Below are 27,861 nucleotides of genomic sequence, written 5' to 3'. Positions count from 1 at the left end.
GCACACAAATGGCAATGACATTTCAGGAAGTGACCCTTGAGTTTATAAGCACTGTGGACTGGGAGATAATTCGTCAGATTAACAACCATTACCACCAGTACTGCACTTGCAGGGTGTGTGTGTGTGGGGGGGTAGCAGACACTGCTGTTTGCAGTTTCAGAGCTAGTGCCATTTTTTTCAGGAACAAGCAGCTTGCCTGTGAATGACATCTGTGGTAATTTGTTAATGTGCAGCCTTGTCTCAGCTTCAAAAACACTCATCTAGTTCAATGGTGGTTTAGGTATACCAGGAATTCCCATCAACTTTGCAAGAATTAATATGGCTCTTGGCAGATGAACAGTTTTGGCATTGCAACAAACACTTTCTGAATCACAGACAACTCTCAGCTGTCTACTGCATTGCCTTTATTACTGCCATGTTTTAAAATGGTTGCATTTAATTCAGCTTTCTTCCTCCATAGGCCTACAGACCTCCTGTTGCAGCAATAGTTAATCCTTGCATTTTTAATGCAGCGTGTATGATCATCACAGGTTTGGAAAAAAAACAGCGGATTCTAGGAGGCCAACAAAATAATTTGTTATCAAAACAAAGAAATCTCCCCAATTATCCATTCACCTCACATGCTCAAATTGAAAGGAAACTCTTCTCAGATTCTCAGTGATGCTACAATCTACATGTCAGTATTCACTAGTTTCCAGCCAGTCAAAGTTGAAATGTTTAATGTTAGCACTGTCTCTTCACAGCCAAAAAATGCTAAATCAGTGAAACATTCCGAGTTCTTTTTTATCGGCTTTTAAAATACCAACTATGAAGTGTCACCTCCGTTGGTGTATATCTTAATAACTATTGAACCCTCTAATTAATCTTTGTGGCAGGCTGTACTTGTACATCATTATGCAAGTACAGGCGAGATTGAAGCTTTTACATGAGAGTTTTGTTTTGCCTCGATGTAAGTTGTGCGTTTGTTAAAAAAAGGGTGACAGCATATACACAATCTGTAATTATAAAAACAGAGATACAGTACAGTACAAGATATGGATGGGAATAGATCTCTTTTCTCTTTGGTAAATTGAAACCACTTATTCACTCTTTTAAAGGACATCTTCTGAGTCTAGCAGGTCACAATACAGTAAGTACAGCACTTACTGTATGTTTACCTTAATCACTGTAAGGCATAACAATACATTATAGAATAAATACACACATTCAGGAGATACAGACAATACCCCAGTAGTTTGAAGAGACAAAGTTACTGACCATATTCATACCTGGGCCAAAACTTTCATTTTAATCAGCCATTCAGTAAAAATTACTGCAGTTGAATTTCTTGAAGCCTAGAACAGGTGGCAGCCTGAATCGGCAATTTGCCAAGCGATGCTTTGTTAAACTGCTGGGGGGAACAATCAAAGCTGCTTGATGATGTTTTTTTATTCTTTTCTCATTCTGGACAAAGTGATTATTATCAGCTTTAGATGTGATGTGAAAATTGAAGAGTGATAGATATTACAGATCGGAATTCTAAACCTCCAAAACTTTTACAGAGACTTTTACAGTTTTCAGAATTATCCATTGCAATTTAAGTGTATTTTGTTTTATTCAGGCAAAACATATTCTTTGTATCCCACTGTATATTTTTCTACTTATTTTGCTCATATTTTTAAAAAGTATTTATCTGGACAATTTTTGCTAAATGTCAACTTGGTTTTGTCCGTTAGAAATAGACATAAGCTATAATTAAATCCTAGTTGAGCACCTGGCAGCCAAATTGCTTTTCACCACATTCTTAGGAAATTGTAATAAATAACTATGGTTATGAAGTTTTCAGGGCACGACAATGCTTCTTATAAATTACTGAACACACAGCAAAGTGTCATGCCTGCACACAGTACTATGCATACCAGCTGATCCATTATTTCCTTCTCAATAGGGGCAACAGTATCTAGATGACAGATCAAACCTTCAGGCAAGCACACTGTCAAACATTCACTGCTGTTTATAGATTTCCTCCAAGACAAAATTACTGTTTATCTCTACTGGACAAATAGATTATGATCTGTTCAATGGCTTTAAAGTGTCTGTATTATTTACATTCAAACTAGATTTTCTGGCCACCCCAATACAGACCTATGGTTGGATTTATTTTTTAATCAACCAGTTTTAGAAAATCAAATAAAACATGTGTTGACAGATTTGAACCACTTATGACACAGAGGTCTGAAGAGACTTGCCCTACTTGTGATATCTATTGTACTGTACATAACAGTGATAATGATCAAGACCTTTAGGCTAGTAGAATCCACGTTATCTGTGCTAACTGAAAGCTTTCTCTTAGCATTTAATACTAGTGCCATGGATTGTCAACTGCTATTAACACTAAGAGGATTGTACTGTAGCTGTCAGAATGCAAGATATGAACAAGCCAGCTGACTGAACTGCATGAAACATACAAAGCATTGGTACTGTATGTTAACAGTCCTAATGGGAAACACTGAAGGCATGTTAAGAAACTGATGGATTCCCCAGGCTGCAACCTCAGAAAAGCCTAATTACTGACCTTGGAAAAAGATGTCTTCTAACCCAGTGTTGCAAACTCCTTGCCCTGGATGTTCATTCCACTTCAGACCTCATAGATCAAAGAGGAAGTTCGATCAATAGTGACCCATGAAAAAGCAGTTAGCTAAAGTATTTAGGTTAAAAAGCTACTTGCCCCCAAATAAACAAAACAGGCTGAACAGACTTCTCTCACTTGTAACCAGCTTCCAGCTTAATGCAGTACACTCAATTTCCAAAATGGAGATTTGACTTGCTGCTCAGGAAAAGAAGCTTCACAGTGAGAGTGATGATTTTTTTTTCAATACCTAACATGTGGAGACATCTTATTCTACTGTATAACATTCTACTGAAACACAATCCACCCACAGTTTGTATGAGACTCACCCACCTAATTGTTTTTGCACCCAGTGAATTTTTACCATGGGGAAATGAGATCTCTTGACATACTAAACAATAAGTTTTCAGTAAAATAGTACACATTCTTGTCTCAAGGTGATGTACTGTAGTAAGAAGGCACCAGATGGTGACAGTTCAGAATCCTGGCACCTGAGAGCCTCTACCATTATAAGCTCTTCAAAATCATTCTGACTTTGAAAGCAGCTTTTTCCATTGAATTTCATAGTGTGTATATTTTGTGCCCACAGAATGCTACATAATAAGATCACTGGAACTGTCGTTCTACTGTGCGTGGGTAGCCTGCGTTCTTCTACTATACAAGTTTATGGTATTGCCAAGTTTAAATGAGCTGGCAGGAATCACACCAGACAAGGCATTATAATAAGTCTGAAAATTCAGGCAGAGAATGACAGGCATTTGGAAAACCTTTCGTAAAGTATCGCGTATATCATAAAACAACGTCATGCGGGACCCTTTTTATTTGGAATTGTTATCCCTAACATGACGATGTATTTTTTTAATCCCCTACTGTATGACGTCTGTCGTATTGCAGTAAACGTCAGCCAGACCTTTGCGTCGAATCCTCTTCTGAACCTGTTTCTTAACTTAATGTAAACATACTGTAATTATTACAATCGAAAAACAAACGTTCAGAAAGACAGAAAACACAGCGCAACGAATAACACTATTATTATATGGCTTTACAACAAAAGTACAGTACATGAGAAATCTAAACAGAAATTACCTACTGTAGGTTGTACAAGTTGCCCTGTAGTACAATCTACTGTATTACTGGGCTTTTTAATCATAGCAGATATTTTAAAAAATAATTGGTGCATAATTTTCGGTTCAGTTCCTAACTTCCAAGAATTTCACAATTATACATTTTAGATATTTTATTCATTTAATAAAACATAAGAGATATAAACAAGAGAACGACTATGAAATATTGGATTCAGTCCCTCAATCTGCATATACTGTATATTCAAAGAGCAGCACTCGCTCCAAGTTCCGCGTTGGCTACCGAACTCGTATCAAGTGAACAAAACAGACTTTTTATTAACCAAAGTCCCTACACCGACAATAATACCTCTTTAACATATTACGTCCATGTGACTATGTGAGAATTTGCTCTTCTCTTTTAAACTCCGTATTCACGCAGTCTTGTGCCAAAACGACCAGTCCTCTTCAGCAGCCGCAATACTAGTGTGGCCAAAAATTGACACGCTTTCATTAGCGCTCACCAATCGTTACAGACTTTCCAAGGCGGTTACCTCTTCAGTATTACACAGATTCTGTCACGGTGCCTTTCGGAAAGGTAAACGGTTTTTCCCCCCTTTTTCACTTGGGAGAGGTGCTTTGCTCCCATCCAGAAAGCATCCCGCTGTTATCTTTTTCCCTCTCGCCACGCAACACCTTGGCAGCTCACCGAAAACTGTCACTGGAGTCTGGGTGGATACGAGGTCTGCTCCACGCCCACCGCTGTACCATTGGCTAGCGGCGGTAGTTAATTTATTTCACTCTGTAGTACTCGCACATTGGGTAGTAAGACAGGTTAGAATTAGGCAGCGCAAGGTGCTGTCTCAGCGAGCGAACTATGCGGGAGGGATACTGCTGTTGATTCAGCTATTTTGTTAACCCAAGGAAGCCAGAGAGCGAGCGAGCGAGTGAGAGAGACTATCCAGTGTCTTAAAAACAACAACAGGGGAACCTGTTACTGTCACATCGCCAGTGATGATTACCCGTTGAATAAAGATCTTCGCGTTTTACTTGGTGAAGACGGAAAGAACAGCAGCAATGGGAACATTTTCAAAAGGACGTTACTTCTCTCTGGTCATCCTCTTTTCCCTTGGCGTCGGCATCACAGGTACAGCCACTAAAGGTAGGGAAGCCAGCGAGAACTCTTGCGTTTTATTGTTGTTGTTGTCATCTCTTGCACTTGTGCTGTTTGTGAAACGCAAATGGTCCAGTTTGTATACTGACACTTTGCAGTGCAAAGGGAAGGGTGTCGGTGCTCCTCATTATTATTATTATTATTATTATTATTATTATTATTATTATTATTATTATTATTATTATTAAACTGTTTCTCAAGAAGTTGTTTTCGGGTGCTGCATAGCATGCAATGCAGTGCGTTCGTGTTTGTTAAAGGTCGCAGTGTTCCCACTTTGTTTCTGTGCAGGGTAATATCTGTTCTAATAGGTCTGAAATATGTATGAAGACTTGTAAGGGTAGGTTTGGTCGTACACTATACACGTCTGCAGATTTCAGTTATTGCTGTATATATAACATGCTGGTACAATTAATTTTAAGTGCCTGTACATACTCTTGATATTCATGCGCACTTCTTCACGCTGTTTGTTTCAGCAGAAGTTAGTTTTTTTTTTCTTTTGGAATTGGAAGGTAGATAATTTTTCAGGTTCTCAATTCACTAACTGCACTTCAACCCCGGCTCGTTAAATAAAAGGCAGCCAACAGCAGCGCCAGCTGTGCGCGTTCTTTGTGATGGGGATATACACGCCAATATATTCAGATGTCATTTTAGAAGCTTGCGTTTGCCTAACATCTGAATGTCCTAAAGCTCGATCTTGTCATTTCCATTGACATTATGCACTCTTTACGTTCTCTAGCTATGATTGCTTAAAATTCCTGAACCCACAACTCCACAGTATGCAAATCAGCCTAAGTATGATCACTTATACTTTGTGCTGTGGAAGCAGCATGTGCGAGAGAATTTCGTGTAATATGGATTAAGAAAAATTGTCCGTGGGGATTCGCAAGATCACAAGAAAAAGCATGCTATTGACCAGCAGCGATTGTTACACTGCACTGGTCTACAAAGAAGAAGCTTAATTTATTTCTCGATAAAAGCCATTTAACTGTGAATTCTACTAATTAACTGTGAATTGTACTAAAAGATAATTATTTTAGTGTCCTTATGTGTTTCGCCGAAACCTGTTTAAAGAAACTAGAATATGAATCAAGTTGAATATAGCCGTAACAATCTTCTTTTAATCACACGTGAATTCAATTATTTTTGTACGTTAATTACAAATATGGCACGGGAAGTGGAAGGTGCTTGCAAGCGTTTAGCTTCTGTTATTGTTGACTGCACTTAGTAGCGTTTTAGCTATTCATAATTCTGCGAGGGGTTACTCTTGTAGTTCTCGCGTTTAGTTTAATCTTGCTTCATCAATCGCTCAAACCGCAAAGGGCTTTACAGAAATTGCTCCAAACGACGAGGCGTTAAGTTGCTCTAACGGAGACTGGAGGAGGGACCAGGAGTCGTCATTATTCTTATTAGGACTTTTTTCACTCTGACTCGCTTTTCACCCGGTTAACCTTCCATTTACATTTCTGAGTCCGAAACACTAAAAAGCTTTTTATGTGGCAAATATACGACAGGGCTCATCGCTTATTTAAGACGCTAGTTTCTCGGTGGAATATTAATTCATTTTAAGTTTTTTTTTTTAACTGTCTGAGCTAGCTTAAACATTTGGAAAATGTGCAGGGGATTTAGTTAGGTACAGTGTTTGTTGTGGGTAAAAAAGGAGAACCGCCCTACGTACAGTAATTCTCAGACATTTTGTTTTAATTTAGTGTGTATATGGAAATGTATTAATACTGTGTGCGAATAAATGGATAAGGGAGAGTGTGGAGAGTGATTATGCTTTCAGATGCTGAAACGACCACAGCAGGTGTGCATGTGCTTATTTTGTAAAATCTTATCCATTAACTACATGGAAGACAACCTGAATTGTAATTGATCAAATATAGATCCGGCAGGGTTAATTAACTTTTTAAACTGAAATAAATAGTTGTCGTTAGGGCTCGCATTTCATGAGAACGTCCTGTTTTTAACCTGACGCTACATAAACCTTCGCTAGATATGGCATACGGCTGTGAATTTCAAGGCACCAAGGGACCCAACGTCTCTGTACATGAAGCTTCAAGATCCTAGACTTCAGCATATCGCAGGGAAGGGCGGTGACGTCACCGCGCTGGTAAGCCGGCTCGAGCAACCTCCAATGGTTACACCCTCCCCCGCTTAATTCGCCGTCCTCAGCGAAGGGCTGTTCCATCCCACTCCTGACACCAATGTAGCGCTCTCGGGTTCACGTGGGTATGCGCCTTCGCCGCTGCCGCCTTAGGTCGCCCTCCCCACCGCTGGGGACTCGAACCCGGGCCTCCCAAATCTCCCCTCAGCCCGGCGGCTGCGGTCCCTGCTATTCACGGGGAAGCGCGGTGACGTCACCGCGCTGGTAAGCAGGTTCGTACAACCTGCCGTATGCGTTACAATATTTTAAAGCATCGTTTCGGTCCTTTTTTTGTGGCATCGACTTTTGTCGATAGCACTGTGTCCTTATGATCCATTGGGTAGCCTGAATCCCATAACGTCCTTCTCTCACCCCTTTCAACTAAAGTACAGTACATAGATCCTAAAGCTTGAAGACACTTAATGTAGCAAGGGGTTTCGTTAGCCACTGTCAACAGATAGAAAAAGTAATTTCATTTTTTTACACATATGGATCCTTCCTAGGCTTTGGCTTTTCGTTCTGGCAACTGTATCTTTTTGCATAGAAACATTTGCGATTCATTTGTCTCTTTCAGCCGGAGGAATTCATTCCTGCACATCTACTATGCAGATTGATTTTCCTCTTTACTTTAATATTCATAATATTCATATTTAATGAGAAATAGTTTCCGAAAAAAAGTTGCTGGAAGCAACGCGTAAAGTCTTACGCATAATTTTGACACCATTTTCATTGTTTGGATCCATTTAAAAGAAAAAATGAAACGGTTTTATAGGGAGAAGACATACACTATCCATTGTTTTTTTTCTTTTCTTTTTGCAGTTACTGCTGTTGTCAAATGAAGATTTTTCTGGATCTATCAGTCAGAACGTGATGTTCTAAATTGCTCTGCGTTCTATTTCGCGCACGCGCGTTCTCACTTTTAGTTCAACGGGAAAAGGCTTGTTTAAAATAACTGAGGACAAATACATTTACTGACACATAAATGTGTTGCTACGCGGTTTATATTGTCATAGGTAATCCATCTGTCTTCTAGGCTTATACGTGGGGAGGCGAGTATGTCATAATGAAGTATTACCCCAAGGTGTAAATGAGCAGATGAAATTATGTTCCGGTAAACCGAAGAGCAGGGAGTTATTACAGATTTGGAGTTTGCTTGTTGCCCTCGGGCTAATGTATTCTTTTGACAGGAACCTTGAAAGCCATCAGTCATATTCCGAAAGAGTAAACGAGAGTCCACCAATTTCACCAATGTTTTATTCATTTGAAGTCTGTGAGCCTTAGGCAATGGGTGATTTTTTTCCCCACGTTTTCTCTTATTTAGAATTTGCATTTAACAAATGCATGCGAAACGATCATACAAAGTGTTAGAGAACGTTTGCCAGTCTCTACTTTAAATGCAAGATGAAGCCCAGATAACTGATGTCAGAGAATCCTCAGTTGTGAGCTCTACATAGATTTTAGATTCTGTGATACAGTATGGCAGCTTTACTGTAAATTGAAGGTCATTAAAGCACAACTGTGAAAATGACTGGGTTGAAGGTTGTCAGGTGCAGTGATCTTATTTGTGAGTACAAATGTCTGACAAGTTACTGTTACTGAGTGTCGGCTGTATGTACTGTAATTTCTCTTCGGCGCTTGAGACCAGGACAGTTCAGATTTTGAACTTTTGAATGTATGAACATTTTCCATAGTTGAATTTGAATGGACTATGAATTTTATTGCAAGTTGTTATACCACAGAAAGGCTTTAAAGATGCGGATAACTGTATGGGTTCTCTTATGAACCTGAGTGGCTTTCGTGTCCAAAAATGTACCTAAATGGAGGATAAAGGCATAAAGGAAAAGTTTAATGCCATATTACCAATATGTTAAAGAGTATTAAATGAGTTGCTTTCTTCGTTTGTCTTGCACATCAAGGTAAGTGATGTTCTTCTCCACTAAAAGTTATAGTTGCCATTCTTTTAGGATTCAAGTTTAATCATTTTTCTCTGCAGGATCACCTGAGATCTGAAATAGAGAAGGAACACTCTTTTTATCTGTGTGCTCCTTGTAAAATTAAATGTTTAGCCATAGTGCAGACGGAGGATGCTCTATAGGGAGCCAGCCATGCCACTGCCCAGCTACACATTATGTAACTGTGGATTTTGAAGCTGATGTTTAGTCTCCAGTGAAATAATAAATTCAGATTTAGCCAAACAAGACATTAACAGATGAATCACCTTAGCGCATAATATACTTTTTTTTTTGCATCGTGCCATTTGAATCATTGGATTGAATCATCAATTTACCACTTCCATATTCTTTATGACTCAAAGTGTTGCACATTGAGTCCACTATCCATATTTATTTACATATTTAATCCCTGGGTATGTAATGCCTGAGTCTGTTTATGCAGTTGAGGCCAAGGTTTCTAGAACAGGTAACCCCTGAGTGAACCAGGCTCTTTGTTCTTATTCTACTGCCTGATCATCGCTTCAGCTGGGAGTTTAGCTTGGCAGCACCTGCTTTTCCACTTTGCTGTAACAGAGACTCACTGAGAAACCCCCCACCCCCCGATATTGCTCCTTAGTTACAAGATGGGAGCCCTATCAGATCAATAGAAATACAGTATGCGAGGCTGAACAAAAAGAGGCATCTTTTTTCATTACACTGCGTGTACTGTACATTTACCCCTGTGTCTAGGCCCAAGTGGAATTTGAAAAGGATTTTCACTGCAATCTTTTTGTACCAAGGGTGCACTTCGAAGATATCTTACTAGGCATACAGTTTCAATGCAGAAGTCTCAGACATTCTTTAATGCTGTGTGGAAGTTTTGCATTAAAGCTTAACATCGAACATCATAGCTGTAGGCCCCTTTATGGGACAGGAGAAATCTGGGCAACCCGCTGTGATCAGTAAGGATGTCTCAACTTTTTTTTTTCTACTAAAAAGCTCTGGCAGATCTGACCCTTGGTTTCAATATTGGGACATCCAGAAAACATGGTAAATGTGGGAGGCTGGCGGAACATGAATGAGATTATAGTACAATGGAATACAATCAAACACTCTCTGATCATTCGGTTTTCTTGATGAATCACCGTGGGCCAGTTAACAAAATTAAATATTAAAATGCTTAAAAAGCCTGAGGTAAGAGCCAGACATGGTTTAACAAAAGCTTGCGTGCAAACGCTTTGAATCTAGAGTTTGAAATTTTAAAGCATGCTGGTATTCCTGACAGTCATATTAACTGATTATCATGTCAGGTTTGTAAGCCTTTAATTTCCCTTATTTCATGAGGCTACTTTGTGTGCCCAGTCGAATACAGTATGTGATTCTCTGGTCACTTTCAGTCTGTAGTAGTAAAACTGGTACTTTTCCCAGCTACTTTTGCAGCTCTTTAAGCATGGATTTTTGTACTACTCTACAATTTTCAGTATATTTCACTTTCAAATCCTGTCAGATGCTCAGAAGGAGAAGGATAGCAGAAATACGTAAGTTGTAGGACCTTATCAGGATGGCTTTTTACTAGTCTGGCATCGTGTGTATATTTGACTCAGGGAAAAACTGGTATTAAAACCAACTCTAATTTACTCTAACCCATAGAGAGCTACAATACTGATTAATTTCAAAATCAACATATTCTTTTCCTTGCCCTTGATAGTTCCGTTACCAAGTTGGTTCATGTAAAATCTTTGCATTTCTCAAAGCAATCTACCGTTCAATTTACATGCTTTTTCTTGTTTCATAAATTCTGGACATTCTGCGTTCCTGTTTCCGGGCAACAGTATTTGCAGGCCTGTGCTCCAGATTACAGCAATGACGAATGTTCTTGGTCTCAAGTTATTTCCTAGCTTCACCTGGCAGAAAAACAGTATAATTTGAGGTCATTTGTCAACATTGTGGCGATGTTTGTCAATATTGGTAAGAATCTGTCAACTGCGTTTTCTGACAAATGGGTTTTGGAGTAATCAAAAAGGAATAAATACTTTGAGATGGTGGAGCTTTAAAAAAAGAAGAAAATAAATTGCAGTAGTTTTAGAATGAGATTAAACAATGGCAGTATGAAGAGAAAGAGAGGTAGGTGCCGGATAGAAAATGTGCACAAAATGACTTCACTTTTGTGAAAAAGCATCTGTTAAGTGAAGCATGGAACGTATAGCAATAGGCAATCTGCAGGGAACAGGTAGGTTTAGAAAATTATTTCTCACATGAGCTGGACATATGTTATGGGAATCTCTTGGGCAGATAGTAATCTATAACTTTAAATCTTACTTAGAAGATATTTTTCAGGATTTTCTCGGCATTCGCTTTTGGAGATCTTTCAATAATAAAGAAATGATAAAATGATTCCTATAATAATAAAATAATTCCTATAATACTGTTTCAAAACTGTATGTCCCATTCCCTGTAGTGTTAATTCACTGTTTTTAAGGAATGAAGTTGATTTCTGCAAACTCAGTGGGTGTTTGTGGGGTCAGAAGGAACTGAAAGTATCCAGCATCTCCAGCGATTTTGGTATTACCTTTAAAATGTTCTGTTTTCCATCACCTAAACATAAGGCACAGCGGAGAAATTAATGGAGTAAAAAAGCACAGCTACACAAGCTGTTAAAATAATGAACCTTTTCTTGTAGATTATTTTATTTTAAATCTCTGCTTATCTCCAGCCAGATATTAGAAACCCAAACTGTTGATGGGTCATCCCAATAAATTTTATCTGGACTATTTTTATGTAGTTTCATAGTGATAGAAAGTTAATTAAAGATACAATAAGAATGAACACAAAAGAACATTAAGCACAGCTTAGCAGAAAAGGAAATTAGAATTTTATCTTGTTTGAAATTGGTTTGAAATTTGCTTAGCTGTATAATGCTTGGCTGTGAAAACAGAAATCCCCTAAAATTCACTGTCACTTCATTTCAAGAATAGTATTATGGAATCCACTGTTTTTAAATTGACATGAGGCATGGGTATGAATGGGGTATAGAAAATATAGGCATAAGGACAAATTAAGTATTTGAGTCACTCGTTTGCTGTGTATTTAAATGTACTGTACATGAATGTGTCTGTAAAGTTGTCTAAGGTTCACATCAGGTTGTCATGATGAGTGAGGTTGGAAAAACAAAATGAGATTCGAAAAGGATGCAAAGTGGAATAAAGGAATGGCTGGACGTAAATTTACTTTGCCACGCAAAGATTTAAGATGTTTATTTGGATTCTTATCATAGTTATTCCCTCAGGTGTCCTAAAATCTGAAATAAAAAAATGAATCTGTCATTTTAGGAACCTTTATTCGACTCTACCCCCACTCACAGATTATGATCTGCTTGGTTAACTTTAAAAGTTGGCAAGTGTATTATATGATGATAGATGTGTGTCAGTGAATGATTAGAAGAAAAAATCCACACATTTGGCAGTCCTACAGTTTGACAGATTTTATTACTAATCTGATCAGTGTCATATGTTTTTTTAATGGGAGGATAAAATGCTCGCGCATAAGCTTTATTAAAATCACTGCCCATAGAAGACCTAGGGATAGACTATTTGGCATAGCAGCAGCGTTTGCATTAATCAACAACTGGATGAGCTTACACCAGAATAACAATGGATTTCAAAATGAAGTGTAATATTGTTCAGAAAATCCTGACCTTTGGTGTTAAATACACACTATGCTTATTTCAAAATGTTAAAAATTTTTTGAATCTTTTTATTTAAAAAGTCTTTGTTGCTTTGTTTTAAATCTTTCATTTTTCTTCCCTTTTTTTGTAAACCAGAAAATGTAATGTAAACATTTTAATTCATACAACATTGTGTCAAAAGTGGAATCTAAATTGTAGGGATCGTGACCCAGTCAGATGTTATTTATTGTGTCCAGACAGGATAATAAAGAATTGTTTCCTTTTATTTTCCAAAGGCGCTTAGAATTTTAAGCACGGGTCCTGGTATATCATGAACAATTTATTTGCTGATATCACCATTCCTTAGGGCGATCCATCAAAATTTTGTACAGTAGCAGCATATTCTTTATCGTCAATTGATTAGAGATCAATAAATTCATGCAGAAAATGATAGTTTTGTACCTTACTATTGCTTTTTGCATGCAACACCTACCTGATTTGAACTTCTGCTGTAGTGGGTGTAGCATTCGATCTACACCACCTTCTCATTATCCTGAGGGCTTCTTTGTTTTTGCTGCTGGCCTTTAGCAAACTGTTTTCACTGGTAACCAGGGCTGCAGTCTGGTACAACCATCTTCTATTGTTCAGTGTGATATCTGTGCAGCATGCATCCAAGCCCAGCATTATAGCAACTTAAACAGTTTGGAGCACTACAAAAAAAAATGTTTTTCTTTCCAGTGAGCTTCCCAATCACCACTGCGAGCTTAGCATGATGGAAACACTTGTGCTGTGGTTCGTCAAAACATCTTGTGTTATGAGCACAGAATATATAGAAACATATGTTTCTGTAAGGTTGGCAGGCTGAATTAATCACAAATAAAACTCAGCCTGGTCCTAATATTGCCACTGAGGTCAAGGCAACTGTTGAGGTTGTGAGGTGATTTTCAATCAATGGAGAGCGTAGGGGGCCATGTTATTTTCTTCTCTATTAAGAGAATGAATCATGAGCTTTTTAGGCTTCTGCTGTTTGGCGTAATGACATTCAGGATCCCTGCTTTACATTTAAATGAGCCAAAATGACTACACATTACAAAATAGTAATAATAAAGCATAATGCCTTTCTGAAAATACTAACTTTCATCAGCATTACAGGTGCTTGTATTTACATTCCTCAAGTCTTGATCAGACGAGCTCAGGCATCTGGCATAAACCATACAGTATCATCATTGCTATGTGTTTTACATAATTGTTACAAAACAGCATCAGGACTGAACAACAGAATGATGAATATGATTTGGAATAAGTTAATAAATGCTTTATCGAGTCTGTTTTTGGAAACTGCAAAAGCATTAAAACAAAGCAGCTGTATTTTGAATTTGGTCTTGATAACAGCTTTCTGCAGAACTTCATAAGTTTTCTTATGGGGAGGAAGCAATACCTATCACCAAGGCTTGTGTGTGAAGTAGTTTCTACGCGTTTGTGATTTGCTATATTAGGTGCACTAGTTAACTGGAGTGCTGATTTTACCTCTACAGCACGTTTTAATTCACAATTCACAAAATTGAAACTATCCCTAATTGGTGGATCGTGTTTCTGTGGATAAAAGAGGGGATGAAAGATTTTACTCTTGTATTCATCACTAGGAGACAGTCATGCTCTATGAAAGAGCTGGCATAGCAAAGCATTTGTCGTCTTGTTCTAAGAGACTCACTGATCTAGGACATTAAGAGTAATGTCACAATGAAGACCTTAATAATTGTGGTCCATAAAGTACAGTGCCATGGGTTTATAATGTGTCAAATACCGAGCTGTTCCTTTAATGCCCACTCATTCATTGTAGTTTCCGTTTATGCATTTCCAGCGCCCCTAACTGGAGAATGGGACCTATAACATGATTAACTCCAGTGAAGAAGTACCTTTATATTTGTAAATCCTTCTGAAAGCTTTCCTTCAAAGTGCTGAAAAATTAAAAAGGATCCCTCAAGTACCAAGAAGGTTATGTGATGCACAAAACAGTGCCAATGTCACTGCTGTGATTTTAAGCATTAATCCCCATCCAAAAGCATTGCTTTGCTTTCTTCTTTGCTTGCAGAACAGTGCTTGGTAACTGTTCCCTAATTGAAATGTAAGGTGTGGGGATTTTAATTAAACTGCAGCAGTGATTCTGATTATTTTTTATCAATAAAAAATTAGCATAGTTAACAACATTTATTTAAAATGTTATTATTAGGGGCTTAAGTAATGAAAGTGGCCAATTCATTTAAGTTTTCATTAACTTCTTCCAATGAAAGACCCTCAGTACATGTTAAATTCACAATTTTTCAGTCGGGAGCACTAAATCATTCACAGTGTATTGTACATTGTGTCTTCCAGGCAGCTCAATCTGGATGCTCTAAAGGCACTCCTTACTTCTCCTTACCCTGCTTTTATGAAATCGCAGTTATATGAAAATATATGCATATCCTAAATTTTAGACCATTATTGAAAATTGACATTAAGTAAGAGATAACATTATAAAGCAAATGTCAATATAACATTGGTGCCCAGTTCCTGTCCTATGTCTGTATTAAAGCTGAGCTCTAAATTTTGCAGTTGAACTAATTATTGGTCTAAGAAGAGCTGCTTAATGTCTTTCTCTTAATGTTCTACTGATTTGAAGAATCCAAAGGTTTGCACGCCCACTTAAAATTATAGTTTACCAAAACTGTCTCCCTGAAAATCACATAATCACTTAGAAAGTAGTTTTTGCTGCATGTTCAGGTAAATACAGCGTATGTACACATTTCTCATCACCTGTTTTTTTTGTTCTTGGAATCTTGCAGTATAACTCAAATAGCAAAATCCCATGTCAAGAAGGAAAAGAACTAGCAATTGTAAACCTGAGCAGAATGGATGAATTGCTGACTTCTGCATTGTGAGCTTCCAAGAAAAAGGCTGCAGTGCTTGGAGTCAATGTAGCTGGTAGTCGTAGAGAAAGATGGATCACTGGTCCATTTGAGAGTGCAGGTGCGGATTGATAATTGAAATAGGGAAGTGTTTGGTTTGCAAGAGACTTGTCCTGTTAGCATTGCATAGATCAAATGAGAGAATAGTCTATTGATAAAATCTGCAAAGGAACAAGTAATAGGTTTATTCCATGCTGAAAAAAAGAAGAAAGAAAACCCAACGTTTCGGCCGTGGGGCCTTCTTCAGGTGTGATTGATAAAATCTGTCTGTTTAATTTTGAGAAACTGTAGTGGAAGTTGTTAGTTTTTTTTTTTTTGGCCAACGTCCTTTACCTGAACCTGTCTGGCTCCCTAAGGAAATCTCAAAGTTGAAGATGAATACGAAGAGCTACTGTCTCAGAGAGGTTGAGATTTTGCAGAGCAGTGGAAGCCTGCTTGGTTGTAAAGCTGTCTTCTCTCTCCCCCCTCACTTCCACAATGATTGAATCAGAAAGAGAAAGGTTCCAAGCATATGCTGATTGGTTAGGCAGTTTGAACCCAGGACCTTCATTTCTTTAAAAAAAAAAAAGAATCTTTATTTCTCCCTTATGTTTAGAACACGTCGCCTGGAGCAGAAAAAATTGTCTGAGCTGCCAGGGAGCTGGCCTGCTAAGATCGTCGTCAGTGTGTGAGAAAGAGAGAGAGAGAGACAGCCTGGTAGCTGGGGACTATCAAGCTGAGTCTAAGCGCACACATCAGCTCTGTAAAACCCCAGGGCCTGTGGAGCCCTGAGTCACAAACTTGAAACAAGTGTGTTAGGAGCAGCATGAAATTGGTACTTGCAAGCTGTTTCATATGTTTTTTTCTTACATTTTTTTTCAGAAGTATCAACAAAGCTATAAAGCGAGTCATCAGGGTGGTGTACATTTCCTCCTTTTTTTATTCCCCTTAAATAAAAAAGAAACGTAACATCAAATCCTCACCAAATGATTTATCAGTATTTTGATTTTACCAGTTAAGTTTGAGATAGATCAATTGGGACTGAGTTTCCACGTGTTTTTTTTCCTCTGTACAAAGGTTATCCCAATTTTGCAATCAAGTCAAACTTATCCTTTGAGTGAAAAGCGTTGGGGCCCTGGGCTCAATTCCTGGGGTTCTGTCTCCATGGAGTTTGTATGTTCTCCTTGTGTTTGCATGGGTTTGTTGTGGGTGCTCCCTCTCATAGTCCAAATACTTACTGGTAGGTTAATTGGCCTCTGAGAAAGTTGGCTTGGGTGTGAGTGTTGGTGTGTGTTTTTGTCTGTGGGTGCCTTCCAATCGACTGCTGTCCTGTCCAGGTTGCTAGGTTAGGCTCCAGCTCCCCTGCAACCCTGTGCTGGATATTGTGGGTTTACAAAATGAATGTCACGCCCTCTGCAGCCAGAGGGCGCTCCTTCTCTGTCCTGTACCTAGTTTCCGGTCTGCTGTCCTTCCTGTCCCTCTCTTTCCCTTGGGCTATATATTTCCGGGTCTTTCACTCTGTCCTGGTTCAGCATTGACGTTCGGATGTCCTGAGACCCGCCTAGCACCAGGGCGCCCCATGTCCGCTCCCTGAGAGCATAGGTTTCTATACGGCACTCCTGAACTCTTTGCACTAATGAGCCCGGGCCTTTTTCCCATCTCGCCGCTACGCATATGGGTCTTTTTCCGCTCTTCTGCTCCCCACGGTTAGTCCCTTTGGACGTCCGTGACAATGAATGGATGGATGAAAAATGGTTGGGAGTTGGTATAGGCCCAACCAGTAGAAGACACACAAACGTTTAAGTGATGACTGCCCCCAATTGTTATCTGCCCCTTTGCCTCTCTGCCTCCCAGCAAACACAATCCAAATAAACATTCATGATCTATGTTAAATAAAATAGTTGATTTAACAGCATAGTGTTGGGATCATAGCTAGCTAAGACCTAAAATATGTTCCACAAAAGGAAAAACGTACAAACAGTTCCTCCATTGTTCCTTTAAGTTGATAAGCAAAAACGGCTAAGAACTGAAGCATTTCTTAGTCTCATGTTGGCATGAATTGGAAAGCTTGACTGTTGAGGGTCTTTTTGTTTTGTTGGCTTTCCTGCGGGAATGCACTGTTGTAATGAAGAGCCAAATGAAAATACCAGATCTCTTCACAGAAGATGTTCCCGGCATGTTCAATCTGCCTACTGCAATACAGCTCTTTTTGAACAGCAGTATGTTGCAGCTGCACATGTGCTTCTGTGCTCCCTATTCACATAACTTAAATAATGCATGCTAGTCATATTTTAGAAAATAGGATAGCAAATAAAGGCAATGGAATTCACTTTTTTCAGGCATAAATCAGAATAGCTGAAGCCTTTTAAACTGCAATTCAGACGCCCAATTAGTGAAATAAGCTTTCTTTTCTCACTAAATTAAATGTTTCATGAAAGTGATCAAAGAGAAAAATATTTTAGTTTTTGGCTACACTGCAGATGCAGTCCTGACACTAACGAAGTGATCTAATGTTATATGAATGTTAGATTATTAGACTCCCAATAGGTATTTCACATAATGAAACTTAAATATATATATAATATATGCTCCTTTTTTCCTGTAAAATATTGCAGTTTTCTGTTTTTCATAATTAAAAATGCTACCATCAATAATTTAACAAAAAAAGCATATTTTGACAATATCAAAGAGGCTTACTTATAAATCAGCACCTTGAAGGCAAATAACTGGGTATTATTCAATGCTATCCATTTTCTATTGTGTATAATAAGAGGCAAAAAATTACATTGTATGCAAATTAGGCAAGATTTAGTTTGATTTTCTAAATACACAAATACATACATACAAATCTACATACTGTATATAACCTACGGTTATATATTGTATAACCATGGGATACAATGTATGTTTATAAGGAATGAATCATAAAAATGTTTCAATTAAAATATCTTTGAGACAATGTATATTTGCAAGCTGTCATTGTCAAATCTAACAGCCTCCAGCTCTGAGAATACAGTACCATGTTTCTTCCTCTCTGTAGTTGCTGCATTCCAGTTGTGTAATCTGGGTCTCCTGGACAGCAAGAATGCAGAAAACGATTACCAATGTGCTAACTAGCTCATCTTGTTATTTCTTTTTGTTTGCTGTTTTTATTTTGAATTTAATTCTTTACTGGTACAGTTTATTCAATGGCCATTAAAGGTGATCACTATCTTTAAAAAACCTAGTAGACTGTGGAAATCAATAGTAAAAACATGAATCATGCCATAAAGCAATGGACATGGGGGAAGTCTCTTCTCCATTAATCTTCCCTTAAAGCCAAAGACGTTTCTTTGCTTCAGGGACTAATTAGTCCTATGACATTAAGACTCCTGGACTGCTGCCACTTGTAACCTTATATAGAGACATCCCTGCCCTATGGACATGCCCAGATGAATTTCTCATGGATTTTTTCCAAATTCTGTGGAAAATATCCATGATTAATACACTTACCTTTGCAGAAGAAAAGAGACATACTGGAATCTACACATTTTCTGGTTGTTAAGGTTCAAACTTTAAATTGCAAAATACTGTGAAGGAGCAGTTCATTTTTGAAGGGGGTGCTTTATGTGGAATCAGAAGTGGAAAAGCAACAGCAAAGCAGAACACAGAGAAAGAATATATACAGTATAACAGCTCAACCAAAAAAGTGACACTAAAACAGACAAAAAAAATTCTTAGTTTTGTTTTGGAGCCTTAATGAACTAATACAGTAGTTGATATCAAGTGTTGACAGGACACAAGCATACCTGTCTTCATAAATGTTTTCTGGAAATTGTTGTACATGGGACTTCACCATGAATTTGGTTGAAATCTGCTTTACAGCATGTTTCATTGACAATGTACTTCCATGTTCTATTTAAATTTGGCATGTCAGTATTAGGTGACTCAACCAGATTACAGTAGAGCAATAGATATTTCCAAATTTAAATCACACAGCTACTGTATGAACCTTGACACGGTCCATGTACTATATTGATATATATTGCCTTATTCCAATATAGTTTTGTAATTGTTGTAATAATATTTTAATTGTTGATGTTTCCTGATGGCAGATACACAACATTAATTATCATTTGAATCCACTGAATTCTTTTTTTTTACATATTTTATTCTGTGATTTTTGGCAAAATTCTGCTTGTTTTGATCCTGCCTTTGGGGTAAAATGAAAAAAAGACTATTTTAGTTTTGCTGTTTGAGGAAATGACAATCCTTTATAGATAAGATGTAAAATGTGTGTCCATTTCCTATTTGCTTATGTTGTTCAAACTCTTCAGACACACTGTACCTCATAAAGTTAAGTAATTAAGCAAGTGAGAGATTTCAGATATTGCTCAGGCCTTGAACTGTTTGGTTAAGGTGTAGTGTCGTGGACATGAGGACAAGGTAGCTGGAACGGTTTGGGACAAGTGGAATGAATCACAGCTGCTGCAAAGGTAGTTAGTTAATCGTGAAGGACTACAAGAAAAGAGTTGTTTATCTACTTTTATACCTTGGTGGGTGTCGTTCAGAGGTTTTTCCTTTTTGCTTTTGTAAGGCCCATTTTCTTATTGGAAAAACAAGTCACCTTGACTCAGATTTGAAATCCTTTTTTATTAACTTTCTGGTTGTTGACTTTCTGGTGTCGGATGTGATTTCCATCTAATTTCCATCTCTTTAATAACATTTTTAAGTGTATTTAAGTATTTTTCAGAAATATTCCATTTTACTCCCCTTTTCCCTTTTTGCAGAGGTTTTGGTAATAAGGAGCTCTCATCTGTGTCGGTTACAGCAAAAAATGAAAAAGCCTTACCATTTGTGCAGTTCTGTCTCATGCGCTGTTTACATTCTGTCTTCTGAACCTCAGTGTTATAGATTGAAGAACCACTCAGGAAGTTTTAAGAAAAGTGGCTTCTTGATTGTGTCAGTCAGCACAAAATATTTAAGCTGTTCTAAGTCTTTTTCACTCTCTTTCCATTATATGTAAAAAAAAATTCTAAGTTCTGACACTTCTAAAAGGGAAACTGCCCCAACATTTTGTGTTTGCTTTGATAATACACATTGATACACTTAACAGGTTGCACAGAGGCCTTTTATAGAAATAACAGTGACAGGAGAGGTGCTGGAGTTTATGAAAAACAAATAATACAATTATTTACTGTAATTAAATACAATTCAGGTCTTATGTCAGTATATGGGGCCATGTGGCAGGAAGAAATTGTAGGAGTAAACTCTGACTCCTGTAGGCTAGGTCTTTACGTCAGGTCTTATCAAAGTCAAAGCTTTGCCTCCACACGCTATTAATGCACAACCATCTATAATGGATAAATAACGAATAGTACAAAATTGTAACCCTATACAAGTTACAGTATACAAGTGAGGATATTAAACTTTCACCAGGCTTCTAGATAATTAAGAATGTTTTAGACCTACAGTATGATGGGACTGACCTTTTCTGGTTTTCCTTTCTTTTTCAGGAGCAAAACATTGTCAACCATTACTAACTCAGTGCTCAGATAAATACGAATCAACCTCCCCTTCGCTTAGAAAGGAAAGCAGCAAAAGACGGGGTGCTATTTGCATATGCTTGTTCACATGCATGAACGCTTTTTCCCTCCGCTTGATGGGCTGTGTTGCAATGAGAAAAATGTCTACGCTGTTCCTTTAAGATACAGTGATGTAGATTCTTTAATGAAGGAATTTGAAAAGGAAGAACACAGCACATTCGTGTTGAGATTCAGGAGGACCGAGACTGTGATTTGCATGCTTAACAACAGTCGTTTTGCATTAATAAGGTAACAGCTGAAGTAATGCAACCCATCAGCAAAGTTGGAAAGAGAAAAAGCCTGCTTAGACTTGCCCTTGCACTTGCTAATAGGTAATTATGTTTGCATAAACAGCCATGAGATGGCAAACCGACCAGTTCTCCTAATTTCCTAATAAGTTAATCGGTGCCACCCTGAGTAAAAGGCACAGACTCGGAAGCTCGGATGACTTTTTAATGAAAAAGTAATGACATGCCATACGTGCTTAAAGACATAATTATCTGTAAACGAGATCCGCTAATGAAAGAAAATGAGCGATACAGCAGGGATATGGGTTCAGTGTTCAAAGTAGTGTGTTTTTCCAGGTGGTTGGAACAAGCGACAATGTGTTTTGACTGAAGAGAGGGTGATGATTCTTTTTTTTTTATTGGATAATTCTGGGTGTGGGGATTTTAGGGTCTGGAAAGCTTGGATCACTAGGGTGGCCTTGTACATTCCGACATGAGAGAGACAACTGTGAATGACTCCTGGCATCCTGTCTAGAATTTGCGGTTTTAACAATTTCAGAGTTGCTTCTAGCAGTGGTACAACTGATATCTGTACAATGCTAGCGTGACACATTTAAGGAATAGCAATATTGCGCCAATTGAAAGGGGAAGGTCTGTATCACCGGCTAAAATCAAGCATGGCTCCAGCAAGGGAAATTATTATTTTTTTAAGTATACTGCACTCTAGGTTTGTGACAAATAACCACTATTCCTACAATCACCCTGTGCTGTCTGTTGGTTGAAGAATAAAAGACTAGTTTACATCTGTGGTAAGGAAGAATTGTAGAATTTACATTTTAAATGTGCAAGATAGTTCTTGCTAATGTGCTTTTCCTGCCTAGTGACAGTAAGAAAGAATAAATTGCAGGCACATTATTTGATCTTTGTGATGCTAATGCTATAACCACAGAATGTTTAGCTAAATTTCACACATTCTATTTGTATACTTCCTTTTCACCATCTGAAAGGTGAATTTTCATTTCTTAAGAATCAAGTGGTCAGTCACACAGAAGTATTTGTAGAGGAAAAACAGCTGCTAATATGGAAATTTAGAATGAGCCTGGTTATCCTGAACCTGCTGTATAAAATCTAATACCTTTGATATCATCATTTAGAGGCTGCTCTTATAGCTGCATGATTGTATCCTCTCCATGCATATGAAATAAAGGACTCTGCTGAACCACACCTAACCTGAGTGAAGAGTTTTCTTCAACAGTGGTCAAATAATTGTAAATGAATTAACCAAATTCTGTATCTTATAGGACAGAAATCAGTGAACCTATGATAAACTATGGAATCACATTATGTGTCTTATTTTGTTTTCTGAAGGATTTTACTGTTTTGTTGTCTCCGTAAGCATTCCTGTAAAACTGACCTATCCGTAGTTTCTAGTACTTGATAAGTTTTAGTTAGTTAAAAAACCATTGAGATGAAAGATGTAATTTCTTATTGTATGTGAAGATATTGAAGTGTGGCTTCAAATAAGCAATGGACATCATAAGAACTGCTACAGACGAGAGGAGGCCATTCAGCTCATCTAGCCCATTTGGTAGTTAGCTTGCAGATCTGAGGATGTTATCCGGCTGTTTCTTAAAAGAAGGCAGGGTAGCTTGTTCCAGGTTCCCCACAACACGCCACATGGTTTCAGAATTTTTTTCAGGAGGGCATTAATTGGTTTTCTTTTCAATGTTTTTTTTTGTTAATTTGAGGCTCAAAATGAAATTCATAACCTGTTTTTGTGCTTTCCCATAAATTATTTTTAAACGCATTCAGAACTGTGAAATGCACCCGTTCTAAATGACATACTGTACTCGTACATGAGTAAAACACCACTTTATAATGGATTTGAGATTAAAGGATCAGGATATAATTTATTCCAGGGGCTTCTATGGACAACCGCCGTAATGGGCTTAATTTCTGTTTTTCATCTCAGAGCTCCGATAGAAAGCGTTTGTTTATTCTGTTTTCTGTGCGTGTTAGTATGGCTTGTGTTTGCTTACGCTTAAATACTGAGTTAGAATATTATCTACAGGGAGAAATTTCTAGGATGTCCCTCAGGTTTGTACACTATAACAATAGTTTATGGATACTGTTTCTTCAGTGGATATCTGGCCGACGTTTGTGGTCCACCTACTGTAACTTCATACATTGTTTTGCAATACAGATTAATTTGAGGACTTCTTTTAAAGGTTACAGTATGTTAATATATAGAAAATTGATTAAGAGACTTTTTTACTGATCAATATGTAATTTATTTTAAAGGTTTTATTTATTTAAAATTTGATTTTTTTTAAAAATAACATATTATTGTTATAGCTTTTTATTACTGTGTTCCAGTGCTGACTTTTTTATAGGTAGTGTGGAAGCACACCTTAACATTCAAGTACTAAAGTGAAAGCTCTTAAGATGTTTAATGCAAGGCTATTGGGATTTAGGCTGCCTTGGAAAGAAAGAGAAAAAAGAACTACAGACTGATGTGCATTACAGTACATGTCAGAGACATCTGAAGATCTCGGCCTGTCCAATGCTTTATGGGAAGCAATACAGGAAACAATGTAATATAACAAACAAAAAAAGAACACTTTTTTTTTCTCCCATTCCCCCTTCCCAAAGCTTCTATAGAAATCCCCAGAAATGAATGCATTCCCTCTCCCAACCCCCAGACCATCATCCTTGTCCTGGCAACCTCCTCCTTCCTCAACAGAGGAACGCAAGATTTTGTTGAATTGAATGACATCCAGTGCCACTCACCAGCCTCAGGCGCACACAAGGAAAGCCATATATCTAGAGCTTCAGGAAAGGAGAAGATGAGTCAAACAAAGGCAAATAGAGACTGCCAGTGGAGAATAACCACCTTCTTTGCAGCACTAGTGCCAGCCAGACGTGTTGCATGATTACGCCTAATAAGAGTCATCATTTAACAAAAGAGACACTGGTGAACAAGAGATATTCTTCCCCAGAATAGTAGACAGAGTTGTAGAGATTTGCCCCCAATATACAGCCATATCAGAACACTCCCACATCTGAAAAAGGGGGTCTGGTCTCTCTGTGAGGGTACACAACACACATGGCGATGACCCATTAGGAAACTGTTAAAATTCACTTAAATTGAATCAACTGATTGTCAGGTTTTATAGAGGCCAAGTAAATTGAAATCAAATTAATGCAAAGAAGAAATGTCTTTCATCTAATGGAGAAATTTCCCAGTGGTTTATCTGAGGAAGTCAGTAAATGGGTATAGAGCAAAGACATCAGTACACTTTTCAGTCTCAAACTTTCCATATTTTATGAAAAGGGTGATACTGAAGCTGTGTGTTCCAGAAAAGCCCATGAGTACATTTTTTCCAGATGAAGACAAAGAAAACATAGATGTGCATTCTAAAAATAAGTGAATAATAATAACATGTAGAACTTAAGGAAAGACAACATTTTCTTCTTTTTGTCTGCACAAAACAGGAGGATCGGCATCAAACCAAACCATGGCCAACCACAATACAAGTGACCAAAAATTGTTTGAAGTTCAGGAATAACACTCTACCTGAGGATTTCTCAGAGTGCAATGTGTGGAATTGGATATCTGGCTGCTTGTCCTTCTACACAAAATTAATAGATCACTGAGTGCAGTTTACTTCAGTGAAGAGAGGAGAAGGCAGTGGAATCATTGAACTGAAAAAAAATTGAGGCAAGGGACTACATTGATTTTTATTATAGAAATTTATGTTGAGAGTGAATTTGGAAGCTGCAAGCATCTATTTGAGTTTGTCTTCATTTTTCCAAGTATAGTATAAAAATTAGATAAGACAGTCACTGTGTAAGGAGGATAGGCTTGAACATCCATAACCATCAGCATGTATACTGAAAAAGTAATGTTAGTCTGTGAAGTATTCAGAGTCAGCACTGCATACCTAGTCCAGATAATTTTCTAATTAACTTCTAATAATCTTGAAAACATGCTAAAATTGTTGAAAAGCTTTAGTAAGACAGAAACTGTTTTAGCAGAATAATGGGATAGCATCAGTACAGCAAAAGTATAGACACAGGTATTGGATTGGCACAGTGCTTGTGCTAGTGGCTATAGTGAATTGATAGACAGCAGTGTGGACAGAGGGGCCAGCAGAATCCCTGACAACACCATCATAGAGGAGTTTGCATAGAGAGTTTTATTTTAATTAGTTAATTAGTTTTATTTTAACTCTTTAGTTTAATTAACTCATTTCCTAAACACCTTCCTGAAAGTCCCATCCCTTGTGATCAAGACCTTTTGCATCAGTTTTTGTATCCATGGCTGTATAAATGGTACCTAGAAGATGGTTAACATGTGTTGCTAGCTGGGGTCTAATCAATCGTTCTTGATTACGATGAATCAGCCAGGTCATGTAAGTCTCAAGTCTGCATGCAAAGACTTTGGCATATACTGTAGCTTAATGTCTGAATATATCGGTGACAGGAGGTAATCGCTAGACTAAAGAGATAGAATAAAATATAAAATCTTTGGCATGTGGTTACACATTCATCAAGGATCAACTAAACCCAGCACAGATGCAGTGTTTTATAAGAGGCCCTGATACATACATGATCTGTCAAGATCTGGGTTAAATACAAAGTTCACATTAATAATCAAATTGTCAATAATTAAGCTGTATTCAGAAAGGTTCAATAACAGCTTGATCAGTGAAGTAAAGAATCGTAGTTACTGGTGCTAAAAAGTAAATGAAAACAATTATTTTCTATCTGCAAAGCTTTTTAAACATGCAATCCTCCATTCTCCATTGATAGTAATTCACCATTACACCCAAAATAGTCAGATGTCTCCAAAAAATACTATGTGTTGTTATTAGCAGAATAGGAGCAACTTCATAGAACTTATTAACAAACCTATGAACATCTTGTTGTTTAAGATGGGCAACTGAATTAAGGCGACTGCCCCTTGCATTATGTTCAATACATCTATATAGCCTATCACACATATTAGAAGTGTTTAAACATATCACACCCTGTCTTGTGCCGAAATCTGTGTATTGATGGGGATTAGGGATACATTGTTCAACTTTCCATCAGATGTTAGTAATCCACAATGTGGAGTAGTAGTAGGGGTTCCCTACTCTTGACTGGAGGGCTGTGGGGTCAAATCCCAGGTGGGACATTGCTGTTTTACTGCTGATCAAGATACTTTGGACTACTCCAACAGAATTGTTTTTTGCAATTAGTGGAGTACTACAAGGATCTGTACTAGGACCACTGCTCTTCTTTATTTATATCAATTTCTAGATTTCAGCATACTTATTAAAGTAGTCAAGTTTGCAGATGTACCAAATAAGAAGGATTAGTGAACACTGTAGAACTTGCAAATGAAATTCAAGGAGTTATACAGAATTCAATATAGGGCAAACACCTGGCAAATGACTTCATCGTAGATAAGTGCAGAATCTAGCATTCAGGTAGTAAAAATGGAAACTATATATTCAACATGGGAAGAGCTGAGCTGGAATAGGCTACTTATGAAAAAGACTTAGGTGTTTATGTTGACATAATGCACATGTTCTAGATAATGTTGGGATACGATTTAAACAGCAAACAAAATACTCGGATAAATACTGTAATTTAAAAGCCTAGAACTTAAATCAAGGGATTTTTGTTGTAATTGTTTAATACATTAGTAGGGCATCTTTCATTACCATGTTGTATAAAAGCTTAGTTGAGTTCATTTTGCATAAGAGCAACCAGATACATTCCAGGCCTTATGGAAACATTATTCACAGACATGCTGAAAGAACTTAACCTTTTTAATCTTGAACAGAGAAAGTAACAAGGGGTCCTGATACTAGTTAAGTATATTTAAAGCTGCAAACAGAAGGCACTTCTTTTCTCAAAGGGTTGTTTGAAACAATGCACCCAGTCACATTGTTTATGACAGTTACTGTACCTTTCAAGAATTATCTGAATGAGATTGTTGGATCACTTAATTACTAACTTCCAAGCAGGTTAAATGGGCCAAATGGCTTCTTGTTCTCCCATTTGTAACCTTTCTTATGTTGCATTTGTTTTGGATCATTTATTGGTTGCTTAATAAGTTTTTTGTTGTTTTGGAAACAACTTATGTATTGTCGGAAGAAGGTATTGAGCACTGTAACTGTACTGGTGTCTAGATGTATACTTTAGAATTCTTTATACAGTACAGTGCTGTATGTACTTAATGATTTCATGACTGTTTCCATCTTCTACAAGTTAAAAGAAATTTAACAGAGCAACTGTTCTGAAAAAATCATATTTTCTTATAGTAGGAGCAAGCAAATAATGTTTTATTTCATTCATTTTAGAAGGCAACCTTTAAAAAATGAATTACTCACTTCATAACTGCATCTGGGGAACTAGAAAGCAAATCAGTGTTAGAAAGGGTATCTGACTCCTGTTTAAATTTTAGAAAAACTTGCTTAGTGTCACTGTCTGAACTGCAGAAAGCCTAGATATAATATCCTTTGGGCAAAGAAGAGGTAGGTTTTTGCCCATTTGTTCTTTGAAATATATT

The 27,861-nt window shown here is 37.5% G+C and overlaps 1 protein-coding gene across 1 annotated transcript in view; it reads left to right on the top strand.

Annotated features, from left to right (window-relative positions):
* The first annotated feature begins 4,264 nt into the window (after positions 1-4,264).
* Positions 4,265-27,861, top strand: part of unc5db (unc-5 netrin receptor Db) — a 241,043-nt gene continuing 217,446 nt past the window's right edge. The window contains exon 1 of the mRNA XM_015340831.2: positions 4,265-4,831. Coding sequence (XP_015196317.2) covers positions 4,747-4,831 — 85 coding nt within the window. The 5' untranslated portion in view covers positions 4,265-4,746. The remainder of the gene's footprint in view (positions 4,832-27,861) is intronic.

Source organism: Lepisosteus oculatus, chromosome 2, assembly GCF_040954835.1.
Source record: "Lepisosteus oculatus isolate fLepOcu1 chromosome 2, fLepOcu1.hap2, whole genome shotgun sequence".
Lineage (NCBI taxonomy): Eukaryota > Metazoa > Chordata > Actinopteri > Semionotiformes > Lepisosteidae > Lepisosteus > Lepisosteus oculatus.
The sequence above is the reverse complement of the archived record's forward strand: the minus strand, read 5'-3'. Positions and strand labels throughout refer to the sequence as shown.